Source organism: Danio rerio, chromosome 22, assembly GCF_052040795.2.
Source record: "Danio rerio strain M-AB ecotype USA chromosome 22, GRCz13ab, whole genome shotgun sequence".
Lineage (NCBI taxonomy): Eukaryota > Metazoa > Chordata > Actinopteri > Cypriniformes > Danionidae > Danio > Danio rerio.
This window is the reverse complement of record NC_141042.1, coordinates 17852490-17870321: the sequence shown is the minus strand read 5'-3', so window position 1 is coordinate 17870321 and position 17832 is coordinate 17852490. Positions and strand designations below refer to the sequence as shown.

Sequence of the window (17832 nt, the reverse complement as noted above, 5' to 3'; positions counted from 1 at the left end):
TGCTTGCTTTTCCATTAAAATCAGCCATTGCTGAATTGTGAAATCCTTTAGGGTTCTTGTCTAACTGGTGGAAAAGCAAAGCAGTTCTTGAAAGAAATCGCCAGATGAATGAGCTCATGTCTATCTTCATATTTCTGCTAAAGCGTGCATTCTGTATTTTTGTTTACTCACCACATTATCGTGTAACAATGTTGCCACCGCATCCAATTTAAGAATCATGTATTATTTATTCATCATGTCGTGAATTATTTTACCTATTATTTATTGCTGTACATTACATTAAAATAACTAATAAACCTATCTACAGAAAGATACAGTTCAGTTTAATATTCATATTATATACTTTGGTTGCATTTATTGAGTTAAAAATATGTAACTGGTTCTGTAAAGTCTTATTATCGATAAATATCCATCAATATTCCACTGAATCAAATTTAATCGAAATTGTATTGCAGAATTTTTTGAAATGTTGCCAAATGCTGTAAAAAAAAAGAGTATCGATATAACTTTCCGCAACTGGACAAAATGAAGCCTATTTTACTTTTAGCACCTCAAATCCTGGTCTGGAAGTGCAATAATAAAAAAAGGTCAGGGGCATGACAGAAGCATGACCAGAGCGTAGACTAAAAATACACTAAGGTGACCAGCGCTCAGTTATCCTCAGCTCAACCCGCTCCAGCATCTCGCTGACATTAGGCTTTCTTGTGCAGGCTGCATCAGCAAGAGTCTCGAGCAGAGAGGAGCCGTAATGAGAGCCTCAAACCTGGAGAACCACACACCTCTGGCTCATTTACAGATAGTATATTGGTGTAAAGTAGTGATGCGCTATACATACTTTAGACATTACATCTTGTTTATATATTTGAATGTTATCAGTAACTGCTAATAATATGTTTATAGATAATTTCCACAATTTAGAAACATTTATGCTAAATAGAAGATAAGTATTTGACATTGTAACTGTCAATTTTGACAAAAAGAAGGATGTTTTTACATATTTTTTATACAATTTTAATATTCTATGGTTGTGCGATTTAGGGAAAATATCTAATTGTGGTTTTCATTCATTAATTTTCTTGTCGGCTTAGTCCCTTTATTATTCGGGGGTCGCCACAGCGGAATGAACCGCCAACTTATCCAGCACATTTTTACAATCTCTGGGAAACTAATTGTGTTTTTGTTTTTGTTTACACAAATTGCAATAGTGATTTGATTTGTGATTTGATTTTGTAGTCAAGATCAGCTCAATAATCTGTAAGCCGTGGAAACAACTCTGTGACCGCTTTTGAAAATAACATGTTTTTGTTCAGTGTCTGTGACCAAAATATTCCCATATTACCAATGCTGTTATTCTGTAATTCATCTATTAATGCAGTATATGCCATCATCCCACTTGTCTGCGCTTTCCTGTTTGTTTTCTTTTTTTATTGTGGACATTTTGCATAGTTCTGTTGCGCAATTCTTTTTTGTATTATTATTTTTTATTTCCCCCACCTTTTATTGTGATAGGATAGTGAGGGACTGATGGGAAAGCATTGGGAGCAGAGAGAGGGGAAGGATGGGCATAGGACCTCCAGCAGGTAATCGAACTCGAGTTGCCCTGAGCACTATGGTGCTATACCTGAATGTCGGCGCACTTAACCTTTAGGCTAGTGGCTCCGACTGGTTGCGCAATTCTGATTACATGATACATATACATTTTATATTGCAGCCTTATACGAATAACTAATCGGAACGTTTCAAATTGCCATATTCATTTTCAATTAATCACACAGTGCTGATATATTCCCAAATTAAATCCCCTCATACTAAAAACGTATCATTTGCGCCAAATTTTTTGAATTTTTATTTTCATAATGTAGCAAGTTAGAAGGTCCAAAATTAATTAAAAAGTATTAGCTTTGAGAGACTTCCTTTCACATTTAAAGAGAACCATAATGAAATATATTCGAATAAATCAGAATCAATGAATAAAATATTGAATCAAACAATACTAAACGTTCGGTAATTGATTATAAATTAAAAACAGATCAATAACATCTGACTGCTAGCTTATAAAATTGATTAGTTCTAACAAACAAATTTTATGACCCCTAGATGAAAGTCTATCTAAAAAAAATACAGCTTTAATTGACTAAATTAATTCTTAATTAAGAATTAAAAAGAAAAAATTACATTAACCAAGCAATTGTAAAAGAAGTCAATAAATAACCAAAACAGCAACAAAAAGTCCTAAAACAATTTGTACTAAAACATTTGCCAAAAAACAAGCCCTTCTTTGTCAGTGTCTGTGACAAGGCATGCATTACCTTCAATGTCGGCAAAGGGCAGTGCCCTAAAGCAAAAGCATGGGCCAAACATCGTTCCACGCGGCCATTAAGATCCACTAGGCTCTCAAATCTCTCAGAATAAGGCTGACACTGCTTTTCAACGAGCCCTCAGACTGGTGTTCACAAATTCGAAATTGTCACCTCAAATCAAATATGAAAAGTTATTTGGCTGGAGTAACAATAAAGATACAAGGAGGATGTTGAACGCATTTTAAGGTCACATAACAAGTGTAAGCAAGTGGAATGAGACGTACTGTTAGTGACCGCTGAGAGCACTCATGTTTTATTCATGCTGGTGCCAAGGTCCAAAGCCTCCCATGATCATGGAAACATTTGATGTGCTCATTAGATTTCAAAAAGGTCACTTCATTTTCCCCCTCGCTCTAACTGCACATGTATAATTTCCCTTCAGAAGGGAGCTGTAACCTTTTTAGAGGCAGCCGTCGAGTGCCAGCCCTGCTGCGTGTGCAGTCTGGGGCCGCTGCGCTGGGGATCAGTTTGCCCCGAAGCCTTAGAGGACACGGACAAGTTAAACTCTGACCAGCCTCTATAGACCATGCTGAAAACATTACACAGTCGGTCGACGTACTTTGATATGGAGTCAGGACCACATGCTGAAAGCAAAGAAATACGAAAATCTAGAAAAGAAGCAGCCGTCGCAAATCAGTGTTCATTTTCACATTTATTACACTGGCAGCAACAGTAAAACAAAAGTGCCTCACAAATATCGAACAAAATTTCTGAACTAAATATATATATATATATATATATATATTGTATTTTTGTTCTCCTTTCCTAATCAAGAAATAAACTGGACAGAGACACCATAGGTTCATCAGCAAAATCAATACAGGAATATACTGCTAGTTCATCAGTATTATATCCATTGGACATTGAAAAACAAATAAATAAATAAATAAATAGTTCCTTTACTTTGAAGTTACTAAATTAAAAAATAAACATTTTTATTTAATAGTGAGTCTATTCTTATCTTTTTTATCTAATGCACATCATCTAGCCTAGTTGTACTGTGATTTTTTTACAGCTGCAAAGTTCAGCATGTACAGGGCTTTAACAGTTCACAGAAATTAACAAACTGCAACAAAAAAAGATTTTCTATCAAAAAGCAGGAGCTTAATAAATCACCAATACCAGCCTCTAGTAATGGGTTTAACACAGCCCCAAACTACTGCAATCTTTAAAAGAAGCAGCCATATATTGTATTTTCTGTAGTATTACACAAAAATGGCTTTCATGGTGATGATTAAGTTAAAAAAAAGTCATTGCAGGAAGCAAAATGACCAGAAGTATAATGCTTCAGAGAGTCACATATGCAGTAAATCAGTAAATCTTTGAAAAATAATTGGAAATATATATAAAAAAAGGGAACTCAGAATAATGGAAAAAAATTGTGTACTTTTTGCTTACAATGTTCAAGAAAATAGTAACTAAGAAAGTTACTAACATATTGAATGAAAATTTCAATTGTAGACTTCAGACAAAGAAACATATTTGGATAATCATCCATTGAAATGAGTGTGAAAAAAGCATAATACAAATGACAAGTTAAAGCTCATCTTGCAAAAATAAAAAAATAAATAAAACATGCTGTATTTGCATGTTTCTCAAAGGGCAACTGCAGGCAAATAGGTCTAATTACAAACAGCTAAGGCTGTACACCACTGAGGATCTAAACTAGTCCACAACTATTACAGGCATTTGTTGATATTGTGCGCATGTGGAATTTCAAGATTTCCTACAAAAAGATTAGATCTAGGTTTTGAAGGTTTTGAAAAAATAAAGACAGACCAAGCTGTTTGTCGTTTTGCTACATCGCTTTTTGACGTGATTTGCCTTTGTGTGTGTTATAGATTCAAGACACACTGTTCCATAAAACCACTAGAAGATAACCTGTGCTAAACTGAAGAAGTTAACAAGGTCTTCAAGCTCTTTTCCTTTTGTAGAGCAACTGTTTTTATAGATACAGTTGCGACACAAAACAAATTCAACAAACATCAAAACAACCAATCCGGTGACATGGTTAATGTGCCTAAAAATAGCCAACTGTGCTCTATATTTGGAAAGAACCATTACGAGTAAGAGCTTTGAACCCACCCCCTGTCTTTGTCTTGTACATTTTTTTTGCTCAAGAACTCTCCAAAAGCTGCATATCTTTAGATTGTCAGACAGACTGTTACCATTCAGTGGTATTTACAGGACCACGGCAGGTGTAATCTTAATATGTACAGGGAATGTAGATCACATGACTACTAGACAACTTCTTGACCCTTGATTGTGGGTGGTAATCTCCGTTGCGGTTCACATTACAATTACTTGAAAATCTGAGCCAAATCCCTTCCAGCAACATTTAGCAGTTTAAGACTCATCCAAGCAAGCCTCTGTAGATCTTCAGATGGAGCAGGAGTTGGCTCTCTTTCTCGGCTTTGGCTCTCCAAAGTCCTTGTCGTCATGAGTGCAGGGGCTGAAAGAGCAGGAGGAGCAGAGCGTCTGTGAAAGTCTTCGCATCCCCAGCCGGAATACGCTGTTGGAGAGGCTATAAATGACGCAGTTGCAGAAGCTGTTGCTAATTGCTAACCAGGTGGTCACAAAAGAGAGGGCAGGGCTGTCCAGCACATGGGAGCTCTCCAGAAGGAAATAGAAAATGTAGGGGAGCCACAGCATATAGAAGACACTGGTGATGCGAAAGAGCACCATTGCGTATCGTCGGTCTGGCCCATGGCCTGCAGGGTTGCCCCCTTCGGTAGTTTCCATCTCCTGGCTGGGAAAGCGCGCCCTCCGCTCGCTGATCTCTCGATTGTGCTGCTGGCAGATGCGAAAGATGTGGAAGTAGGTAAAACATACCACCAGAGCAGCAGGAGCATACAGCAGGCACACAACAAAGCCAGTGAACAGTGCAGACGTTGGCCAAGAGTTGGCACACCACTCAAAGATATCCCCATGATACCCTGGCTTACCCCAGCCAAAGAAAGAGGGAAGAAACACAACGCATGAGTAGATCCATATGAGAATGATGCAGCAGCGAAGGCGACACGGTGTTACCAGTTGGTTGTAGGAAAGTGGCTTTGTAATAGCAAGGTATCGGTCCACGCTAATGCAGGCCAAACATGCCATTGAAACGCTCTTGAGAACGGAGATGATGTAGCTGAACACCTGACAGGTGATCGGTTCTTGGACACCAGCTGGGTAATGGAGCAGTGAAAGAGTGGGAACCAGGCAACTTAGTCCCACCAACAGATCTGCGTAGGCCATAGTCTGGATGAAGTAGCTGGTGGTGTAGTGGTGTAACAACGGGGCACAGTGAAACACAAAGATCACTGTCAAATTCCCAGCAATGATGAGCACTGTCAGCAACACGATGACCGCAGTCTCTAAGACGCAAGCCTCCAAGACTTTGTTCTGTCCCCATCCTAGAGGGCAAGAGTGGTTTAGGGACACGCTAAAGTGACCACTGAGGCTCCCGTTTGCAGTGGGGACTGGTTCGATCGACCTTGACTGGTTCATTGTCTCGGACCTTGTCCACTTGGATAAGGTTCCGTTGTCCAAAATACAGTGCAGATGGCCTGCAACCTGATCTATGTGTCTGTGCCTTCTTAGTAATCTCTTCCAGCAGAACTCAATCTTCTGTCTTCTCCCCTTTGCCACGGTCTTTCACATGGCTGGATCTCAATGAAATGAGCATTGGCAAAAATCAATACAGTCCGTAAGGAGAAGAAAAAAAGGTGCCCACTGTTCCTCTGAAATCAGTCATGCTTAGGAGCACCTCTGTAAATGTCAAACAGAGATATTTCCTCCACATATAAAACTAAGGCTTCTGGAAGCAGCAGTAATCACAAAGGGGTTCCATATCAGTGCTGAATGCGGGTTGTCAATATTGTCCACAGCATCTGCAGTGAAGTCGACCAATTCCTTAAGGTGTCCTCTCAGAAGTGAAATGCACAGAACTGGAGGAGTTGCGGTATGAAGAAAGAAATATGAAATAGTTTTCTTTAAACAGTGAGAACAATATAAGATGAACTAATCATAATAAAAGTTGCTAAATGATTTTAAAATTTAAATTAATCCATACTTGATTCATACATGCTCCTGGGTCGCATTAAAATTTAATTTCAAGCAGTCCAAAATTCTTTAAAAAATTAATTGATAATTTGTCAACAAGAAAATTACATGCTTGGTTCCAAGAATAAAGACCTCTTGGCCTCGGTCTTAACCCCTTTTGGGCTTGTATAATAAGAATCAAAACACAAACACTCTAGACAAACACAGGACAGCATATGAGAGTTGCCAGAGCTATTGCTGCACAAAGCAGTACTCATAGCCTGCAGGAGTCTGAGTGAGGCAAAACGGAACTAATCAAAATTTCAAGAACGTGTTCTGGGGGGCCACAGCGACGGCTTTGGTCTTTTCTGCTCCCAATCCATTCACATTTAATGAACTTTCACCGTGCATATTGGATAAAAGCAGGTCACGCAAAAAAGGAGACCTGTATTTCCCAAAAGAGTATATAGCTGGTTACATGACGGTGCCTTCTCTGTAAAGATGAAGATAGCATCCCGATCTGGCCATCCCGTCTGCAATCCACATGTTCTCAGTTTCAGTCCACTGTTTAGTCCGAAGCTTTGCACATCTCACGGCATGCCAACCTCTGCATCTGATTAGATGTACATTCCCAGCAAGGTAGAACTGAAGGTCTCCTCATCAACTTCCTTGTGACACATTTCATAAAACTCAATCTGTTTACAATCTGTTCACATAATTTGTAGATCTCAGTTCCACTCCCGTCCTTGTCAGCTCTCAAACCTGTGAACCAAAACAGGTTGACAACAGTTCCCACCAAGTGCAAAGTCCAAAATGCAATTTAAAATTCGTAATTCAAAATTGAGGAAAAAAAACGTGGAAACCATATGACTCTATTCCAAATAGTACGGCAAAGCAGAAATGAACCTAGAAACAGAGATCAGCCCTCCGCTGCTGGTGCTCAGAGATGCTGTGAACAGCTCACAGTTTCCTCTCCCCCTTCGCAGTCTCGCTCTCTCTTCCACTGTGGCTCTCGATCACATTCGCTCCCTCCTTCCTTTCCCCTCTCTCTCTTGCTCTCACTCTCTCTCCAATTCTCCTCCCTCCCCTTTTGGCGCCACCTGAGGTCCTCTCTCACACAACTCCTTCGAGCACACAGTTCTCTCTCTCTCTCTCCCTTTCTTTCCAATGTCCTCCCTCTTTTCTCATTATCCTCCTCATCCTGCAAACCCTGAAGATGTTTCCCCATTCAAACGTAATCAAAGACTTCCATCTCTCCTAGTTGTCTCCTACAGCTCCCCATTTTATTATCCCTCATTCTCGGTTTCCTTCCTGCTTTAAGTCACTCACACAGACCAGTGCCCAAGCGCAGCAATGCCTGCCCCTTGGTTACAGTTGTCAAGAATTTCAGTTTGCCAGGTCCCTCCCTCACAGCAGCTGACATGGTGCAACAAACAGGAACAAATTAAGAGACTCCAGGAGGTGGGATCGCATTCCCTTGAAAGGATATCATCGGCCAAGTCTCCTCTAACACGCAAATTACAAATGCTGATCTTTACCAGTTTGTTAGACATGATTGAAACTAGAAGAGCTCATAAAATAGAGTGATTATGCCAATGACAGCCCAAGTTTCCCACACTGCTGCACTGCTGAATGTTCAAGCCCCATGGCAAAATAATTTCAGATTTTAGCTGAGCTGTGAGCTTCCAGTTCTGAGCTAATATGATGACAAAAATGGTGCCTGCAAAAAGAGAGACAATAAATAAGCAACACTTACGCAACTTTGTCCTTACTGACTGTATTCAAGGAGGTCTTTAATTATCAGAGAAAGCTATCTGTTTGCATCCTTATTCATCTAAACGGCAGTTTCTAGGCTGACACAAGATCCCCAGACACTGATATTGCTTGCAGGATGGCTGATAAGGGGGAAGAATACTTTATGCTGAGCTCATTCTTGGTGATTTGTTTGGGGAGGTGTGTGTGTGTGGGGGGGGAGGGGGGGGGGCATTAAATAACTTGCATTAAATTAAATTTGAACATTAAATAACTTGAACTTCCCAACACAACATTATTATGACTATATCAAAGTTTTCCACACATATATTAAATATTAGCTACTAGTTTTTGTTGCAATAAATAAGCATTTGGTTAATGAACGGAGTTCATGTGACTGAAATCTAATTTCATTACTAACTGGTTTCAATAACAGTAATGGTTAATCTTTTTAAGTCAAAAATATAAAACAACTCTGAAGATAGCACTGGTACAGGTAGGTAAAATTGATAAATACGGTTGGTCATCTATAACTTGTGCAACTAGTGAACAACAGCGATCGCCAGAGGCCCGTATAAATGATTTATCGCAAAGGAAAGAAAAAGCTGGAGAAAACAATGACCATAATCCTCTTCATCTGTCAGTGCCTGAGCTTTTGATCCAAGTGACTCTGACTGTGGGGACGGGCAGGGCACTCTGGCTCTCATCACCGCACTGGCAGTACAAGTACAGGTCAGGATGACAGCTGGACTTGATTTGGCATCATTTACAGCAACAGTCAGGGCTTTGTTAAATCTACATTCAAAGAAAACATGGAAACAGTTTACGTCATAATTTAATTTTAATAAACTCCCCTGGTCTTAATAAGGGCACGTTATTCTAGGTTTTTAAATAATTGTTCTTTAAAACACAATAAATGTCTTTATTTTGCTGACCTACCCAAGACAGGATGGTTGGAGAAAAACTATTTGGTAACAACAATGTTGTTTGGTTACAATGGTTTACTTGAAGTGGGTGTTTATAAAATGCAATGAATATAAATGAAATTTTATGCATGCTTATGACAACCATCAAGTGCCATTTGCTCAGTTATGTTAATTTAAATGCAAAGATGACATTGTTTGAGATGTCTTTGTTATAACAATTGAAAAAAAAAACATGACAAAAAATATGGTGTATAAGTCATGCATGCATAAAATATCATTTATATTCACAAGGTGTCATGTTATTATTAAAAAGGTGTCATGACAGTCTTATGAACACCCTTTCAACTTAAGTGTTACCTCCTATTCTGACCAATAATAGAAAAAAAGATAAAAATCAATGCGATGCTCATTTATATCAGGGTTATGATAAATATATAATCCTCGTATCACATTGTTAAAATAGTATGCGTTACTATTAGACCCCAATATGTTAAAACAATACAAATATAGACTCACCAGCCTTTTTATTATGTACACCTTACTAGAACCAAGTCTGACCCCCTTTTACTGAACTGCCTTAATCCTTTGCGGCATAGATTCAACAAGGTACTAAAAATAATCCTAAGATTTTGGTCCATATTGACATGATAGAATCACACAGTTGCTGCAGATTTGTTGGCTGCACATGCATGATGGGAATCTCCACCACATCCCAAAGGTGCTCTATTGGATTGAAATCTGGTGACTGTGGAGGTCATTTAAGTACAGTGAATTCACGGTCATGTTCAAGAAACTAGTCTGAGATGATTCGTACTTTATGACATGGTGCGTTATCCTTCTGAAAGTAGCCATCAGACGATGGGTACACTGAGGTCATAAAGGGAAGGATAGGGTCAGTAACAATACTCGGGTAGGCTGTGGCATTGACACAATGCTCAATTGGTACTAATGGACCCAAAGTGTGCCAAGAAAATATCCCCAACAACTTTACACCACCAGCAACAGCGTGACCCGTTTATACAAGGCAGGATGGATCCATGTTTTCATGTTGTTGACGCCAAATTCTGACCCTACCAACCAAATGTGACAGCATTAATTGAGACTTATCAGACCGAGAAACATTTTTCCAATATTCTATTGTCCAATTTTGGTGAGCCTGTGCAAATTGTAGCCTTAGTTTTCTGTTCCAAGCTGATGGGAGTGGCACCTGGTGTGGTCTTTTACTGCCGTAGCCCATCAGCCTCAAGGTTGGACATTTTGTGCGTTCAAAGAAGCTTTTCTGCATACCTTGGTTGTAACGAGTGGTTATTTGAGTTACTGTTGCATTTCTAATAGCTTAAACCAGTCTGGCCATTCTCCTCTGATCTCTGGCATTAAAAAGGCATTTGCCTCTTTTTCTGACTATTCTCTGTAAATCCTAGAGATGGTTGTGCATGAAAATCCTAGTATATCAGCAATTTCTGAATTATTCAGAGCAGCTTGCCTGGCACCAACAACCATGCCATAATCCTAAATCACCTCTCTTCCACATTCTGATGCTCGGTTTGAAATGCAGCAAATCATCTTGACCATGTCTACATGCCTATATGCATTGAGTTGCAGCCATGTGATTGGCTGATTCGAAATTTGAATTAACAAGCAGTTGGACAGGTGTGCCTAATAAAGTGGCCGTTGAGTGCATACTTGTTTATGTTTAAAAATAAGCAAAAACAACTTGCATTCAGTTCCACGGCTAGTATGAAGTGGGGATTCAAACCACTGCACACGCGACAAGAGTAGATGAGTGCATGAAGTGTGTCTCTCTGTAATACAAACCGTCATTTCTGTGTCAGCAGAGAGCCAACCCCAGCGATACAGTCATAGCACATGCTATCAGGGGAGCTGACCCCGACATCGCTATAGTACAGATAGGGGTCAAAATGCATTCCAACATTACAGAGCCATAAAGCAAGGCATGTGTAAGACAAATCTATAAGGCTCCCCCGAGTGGCGTGTCATTTTGAAAACTAAATGGTGTTGTTTGTGTGTTATTGATTCTCAGGGAGGAAGAGCAGGCATATGATGAGGCCGCTAATAGAAGCGTTATAGTCCAGAGTGAATGGCAGCTCAGTGACTGCATTAAAATACATGTCGGGATGTGCTGAGAACAGGGGTCTATTGTAAGGGAGGGGCAGCTGGTCGGAGGAGACTGGGATAGCATTGTGGGCAAGACTCAAACAGCTCACACGCTGGGAAAATGGCAGCTTACCAGGACGTACTGGTCCAAAGACCAATCATTGAATACTTCGGCCAATTTCAGAGATAATAGCTATAATGAAAGGGGAAGCAACACATTGAATTAAACATTTTTTAGTAGAAAGACACATTTACTATAGTCTTGCACTGTTCAATCAGATAAGCTCTGAAAGGGTTTCGTTAATAATTAAAAATTCTAATAGGAATCTAACAAAAACAAGTTTTGCCCAAATTTGCCTAAAAGTTCAGCACACTCATGATTAAGACCAACAATGAGTGTCTTTTGAAATTGGTTTCTTTGTGAGAAAGTGTCACAATTCTTTTAAAATTGAAATCTTTTCACCAAAATGAAAAATGTTAAAAACTTTGTTGTTACGTGTTTGTGCCCTGTTTGTGCTTTTTTCTCTCTCGCTCTGTTCTCCCGTATCCGTTTCATATTCTCAGGTTTCATTCATTGGTTAATCCATCCGTCAATCATTTCCTTCCCGCTGACGTCATATTCAATAGGCCAAGAGCGACCGGCATAAAATCGCGCGCCACACCTCTCACCAACCTCTCTTTTCCCTCGTGTTTCTGTTGTACATCTGCAGTGTTAGTGCATTGCATTAAGAAAGAAAACCCTGTCTAACTGTGTATTTTATTGTTGCTCATTTCTGTGCCTTTACGTTATTTGACCGACATTCATATAATGTCCTATTTTTCATTTATGTCGTTTACAAGGCGGACAGGTAAGCAGGTCATGTGACATACATTTTGCAACACGTAGGAGTACTCTTGTGTGTGGTACATTAGGTTAGGGGCGAACACCACCCCTTGTACTTTTTAGATGTCCAAAACACTTTTGCTGTTTTAAGGATGGAAAAATATGCTCTGTGCCGCTGCACATGCTCTAAAAGGGTTGAGCTTACTCTCTTGATAAATTATGGGGATGTTTTGAGAATAAATCAGTCTCATCTCCCATTCCCTTTAAGAGTCAGTTGAGTCACGACATGACTCATTTGCTATTTACATGGCGGACTTTGTAAGTGTATAAAATTAACGCTTCACTAGCAAGAAAACAGTTAAACAGACCATCTGCAGCGCAAGGATAAAGAATGAGTCTCCTCTAATCGGCCTTTACTTTCACTTTCTGTCTTTCGTGGAAAAGGAAACGGTGTTGGACACACTCCACTGAACACATCGATTAGCCTACATAACTAATTTAGTTTTTTAAGTGCAAAGATTTATTTTAAAACCATTTCAAATTCAGTTCTAATTTCCAGCAAACAAATAAATGAGCAATAAAAACGAAGTGTGGTAAAAAAAAAAAAAGTTATCCAAACACATGTCCTACGCCATATATTGTCCAAAACCTGGCAGGTGGTTCAATACCTTTTTAAAAACCTTTATTAGTTTGATCAGCTTTGTTTGATTAGGGCTGGAGCAAAATTGTGCAGAGCTTCAGCCCTCCAGGAATTGAGTTTGAGACCTGTGCACTAGAATAACATCAGGGGTTTGTAACAGTTGTTGAATGAGATTTCTAGTGAGAGCTTTTATTAGGCTATGAGAGCCTTGACTGGTGTTATGAGTGGAAGGGATGATTCTTATAGCTTGCGTCCACTAAGTGCTACAGTTCGGTACAGTGGTGTATGCATTTATTTCCGTTTCAATAGTCAAAAGTAACAAAATATAAATCGTAGCATACCGATTTTTTTGACTCTTGTCACAAATATAGCATCCTTCATCACAAGAAACATGACACAAAATGACAGTATGCAGCATTGAACGGTGGTCGACCTAAGCTTAAGCTAATTTTGTAGTCTTTTTGTGACAAACAGCTGCATGCCAAGAAGCAAGAATAGGATCTGGGATGTCCTGCTGTTGATTAAGGGGCCTTAAATGCATAGAAAGGGTAAGGTTCACGGTTTACTCTTTCTATTTGCAAGTGCTTGCCTACATGTAAAATGATGAACGTGAATGTGCAGAAGATGTAATGTGTGTACGTCCTTTTACGGCTTTCTTATTTCAGCGAGAATGACATTTATTGCAAATTTCTAGCATGCATTACGCATACCAAGTACGGGTATTGTTTGCAGTGTATATGCAAGCCTGTTCAGGGTCACCCATACAGTAACACTCAATAGTTGCAAGGCATTATTTGCTTTTATGTGTTGTAATTACATTTTTTCCCCTGAAACTGTCGGTGCTACTTCTTTGGCCAGGACTTCCCGAAAGAAGAGATTTTATATTTCAGTAAGAATACGCCAGTAAAATAAAGGACAAATAAACAACCAAAGTAATCTTTTTTATAACTTGTGCAGCTTAATTTTTAGCTTTAACAGGATTTAAAAATCAAACAACATTGCATATAAACCACCAGAAAAACAGAACGGCTCTTACAAATCCAGAATATGCACAAAACATGGTATTAAAACAATCCGCCATCAAAGATTTCATTACATGCTCCATAAAGACTGTAATCTACTTATGGAGGCTTGTGAAGACTACATAATCAATCCCACAAGCTGTTTGAAATAGAAGGTGGTGGAACAGCGGATTGGCGAAAAAATTTTTTTATTAATACAAAGCTCTGGATGTGGACCGGTGGTTTGTCTAAATGGCTAAAAAGGAGGCTTCTTTGCATGAGACGTTTGGGATGTTTCATGCACGGTTACAATCTTGTAATCAAACTATTAAGTTCAGCCTAGAGTTTCATGTGTCTCAGCAGATAAGTACAGTGTTTTACCATTATGTTTGCACAAGACTTTCTAACATGCAAGTGGTGATTATTTACACTGTAAAAACTTTAACAAACTTTATCAAATGAAATGAGTGTAGTTAACTCAATTTACTGAAAGTTAAGTCTACTCATTTGAAAAGAGTTTTAAACTTAAAGTTGAAGATAATGAATTAATTAAATACCTCATTACTTCAACCTAAATGGAATAAGGTTTACACTATTCATATAGATTAGTTTAACAACTCAAATGGTTTGTAGCAACTGGTTCCCTCAAATGGTTTAAGTTGCTTTAACTTATTCAGATTTACAGTACTCACTTGGTTTGGGTTCTGTTTATTCATTGGGTTTTACAGTGCTCAAATTTCTTCCTTTACTCAATTGGAGTAAGTTCACAGTACTCATTAGGATTAGTTTTTGAATTTAAATGGTTTGTTGCCATTAGTTTAATCAAATGGTTTGAGTTACCTTAACTTTTTGGTTCTACAGTGAATGTAAAACACGTCATTTGTTAAAATATGCAAATGTTTGATTTTGTCAGACTTATAATAAACAAATGGTGAACAAAACAGGGTATTAAAACATGTATTGCAAGTAAACATACAACTTTTTACATCTTTTTTTAAAAACACACTGTAAAAAAAATTGACCCAACTTAAAATTAAGGCAACCAGCTTCAGGACATTTGAGTTTACTCAAATTAAATCGAGTCAAGAGCAGTAATTGAGTTGAAAGTCGAGTCAACTCAAAATAGCTCTGCAGCAAGGTCCCTTACAATTTTGAGTTGAGTCAACTTTTTTTTTTTTTTAAAGTTACACATTTTATTTTGTCAGTATCCCAATTAATTAATAGCAATAAAGGTATTATTTCATATTATTATTTTTGTACAGAATATAATATAATTTGAATCAATTATTAAAGCTATTCCTATCGCCTTTGTCAGTCTAATTAAATATTTTCTAAATATACCCTTGTAACCCCAACTCTTCCTCCTGTGTTAACTGAAAGCTGTGATTTCAAAGAAAGTAAATTTTCAAACAAAAAGAAATCTATTTAACAACATTATATATTCTCTAGCTGTTAATAGAAACTCAGTTTCACATAAACTATCTAAAGATACTATTCACATACTTGGCAATTATTATAAATGTGTAAAATATAAAATAGATATGTGTTGAATCTAGAATAAAACAACCTTCTTTTTGTCTGATTCACCAAGCTTTTTTTTTTTTTAACAAACATGTTTTAAGCCCTTGACTCAAGAGAGTAGCACCTCTGCTTGATCCCTCATGCATCAGAGAAGAAAAGGTTGCGAAAATGTCAGTTTCACGCTCTTAGAAACACCACACGGGCTGAATTTTCATCGATCCACAGCAAGGACAATGCATACTCGAGAGAGAGTTACAACAACATATAGCCAGACACCATTAAAGACGAGAAAACGACTGATGTGATACCAGAAGAAAAATAACTTCAAGCCAGCTCATTTACTTAAGCAATTATTTGGTTGAAAATTAATAATTCAACCAAACAAACATGAACATTTCTGTTTTCATTTACTCTGCTGAATACAAAAGAAGGTATTTTGAAGAATGCTGGGAAACTGTAGCCACTGACTTTCATGGTATTTTATTTATTTCCTACTATGGATGTCAATAGTTTTTAAAAAGTATATTCTTTTGTGGGTGGCACGGTGGTTCAGTGGTTAGCACAGTAGCCCCAAAGCAAGAAGGTCGCTGGTTTGAGTCCTGGCTGGGTCAGTTGGCATTTCTGTGTGGAGTTTGAATCTTCTCCCCATGTTCGGGTGAATTTCCTCCACAGTCCAAAGAGATGTGGTACAGGTGAATTTAGTTAACAGAATTGGCCGTAGTGTATGGCTGTTTTAATGAAAGGGTTTATGGGTGTTTCCCAGTACTGGGTTGCGGAATAGTGGCGGTTCATTCCACTGTGGTGATCCCTAATAAATAAATGACTAGCCCCGAAGAAAAAAATGAATGAATGGACGAATATTCTTTTGTGTTCAGCAGAAGAAAAAAACTTGAAGGTGGAGGGGGAGTTCATTTGTGGATCAACTATCCCTTTAACCTTGACATAAAATATGCAACAATTATTAACACAGACATTACAAAGCACAAGCCTCTGTGTGTTTTCATTTTATATTAAAAGCACCAAAACTCAAATCAACATAACCTGAGGTGGCGAATACTTTTTAAATGAATAAACTATATTTGGCGCATACTTCAATTCTTAAGGCACACCAAGACACAGGAGACACTGTGAAGTCTTTCCTTTTATTCTTTCTACTTTATTCATTCGTTCTCTGTCTTCATGCCACACTGCATTTGACACTCTCTTGCACAGCCGAGGTGTTTTATGGCTCCCGTTTGCCATCATTCTCATTGCCTGCCATTGATTACAGAGCTGTATTTCAGGAGTTGCTCCTAAAGCAATGATTATCGGCTTGCACATAAAGAAAAGCCTAAAAATACTGACATGAGACCACAAAAAGGTCTCTTGCTTACTACAGTGTTGTAGTAAGGTTGTTTGCATGTTTTCAACACCGGGGGTCTAGGCTGGGCGAGTAGGGGGTCTTCAAGCACTGACCAAACACTAAATTGAATGTGGCAGGTCAAGACGAGGACATGCACTGAAAGCTGGTTAGTATTTTGTTTTTTTATTTTAGCCAAGTTGGTAACAAAATTCTAGGGGAGTCTAAGGTTATAAGCTGCTGATGGTTGCAAAATTACCTAGATTCGCCCTAACATTTATACCATAAAAAGTACATATATTTTACAATCTTACATAATCTACGCAATTGTCAAAATCGTATTTTTGTTGTCTTATTTATATACAGTATTAATTATATTATAATAATTAATTTTTAAAATATTTTTTAAATCTATAAATAATAATAAATAACATTTAACCCTTTAAGACCTAAGATGTAAAAAAAAACTCTAATTTTCTGGAAATGAGATGTTTATTAAACCATCAAGCAAACAAACATATTTTTGCCATATACATTTTTTTCATGACATTTATTTTGTATCACATTTGTGCAACATTTTGCTCAAGTTAATTTTATTCACTTTTTTATTAACTATTGTTTTCTAGCTCTCTTGAACATTTACGATAAATGAATGTTTACATGTTTTTATATATTTTAACAGGGTTATGAACTACCTGTTTTTTTATAATTCTATTTTAATGTTTAAATATTTTAAAATGTATAATAATAATAATTATTATTATTAATAATAATAATAATTTATATTAATAATAATAATAATAATAATAATTATTATTATTATTATTATTATTATTATTATTATTATTATTATTATTATTAAATGTTATCCAATGTGTACTTTAAACAGAAATTGTTTTAAATACATTAAAACCACAATCAAAAGTAAAACACAGTCTACATGTACAGTTGAAGTCAGAATTTTTAGCCTCCCTGAATTATTAGCCCCCCTGTTTATTTTTTACCCAATTTCTGTTTAATGGAGAGAAGATTTTTTCAACACATTTCTAAACATTATAGTTTTAATATTTCATTTCCAATAACTGATTTATTTTATCTTTGTCATGATGACAGTAAATAATATTTGACTAGATACTTTTCAGGACAATTCTATACAGCTTAAAGTGTTATTGTATAACAATGGTTTGTTCTGTAGACTATCTGGAAAAAAATAGCTTAAGGGGGCTAATAATTTTGACATTAAAATGTTTTTTTAGAAAATTAAAAACTGCTTTTATTCTAGCTGAAATAAAAAAATAAGACTATTTCCATAAGAAAAAAATATTATCA

General features: G+C 37.4%; 2 protein-coding genes across 4 annotated transcripts in view; both read right to left on the bottom strand.

The window, feature by feature from the left end:
• Nucleotides 1–17832, bottom strand: part of rabgap1l (RAB GTPase activating protein 1-like) — a 151108-nt gene that overhangs the window by 89390 nt on the left and 43886 nt on the right. The window contains exon 14 of one of the 3 annotated variants that reach the window (XM_087304169.1): nt 3894–7148. The exons of the other annotated variants lie outside the window; for them this stretch is intronic. Within the exon in view, the coding sequence (XP_087160295.1) occupies nt 7143–7148 (6 nt within the window). The 3' untranslated portion in view covers nt 3894–7142. Of the gene's footprint in view, nt 1–3893; nt 7149–17832 lie in introns of those variants that run through there. 3 annotated transcript variants of the gene reach the window in all.
• Nucleotides 2994–5852, bottom strand: gpr52 (G protein-coupled receptor 52). The gene has a single exon (XM_087304170.1). It carries the CDS (start codon nt 5850–5852, stop codon nt 4740–4742), a length of 1113 nt encoding a protein of 370 aa, XP_087160296.1. The 3' UTR covers nt 2994–4739.

What these genes read in the sequence shown, in the direction of transcription:
- gpr52 (XM_087304170.1), bottom strand. Translation starts at nt 5,852, where the DNA reads ATGAACCAGTCAAGGTCGATCGAACCAGTCCCCACTGCAAACGGGAGC.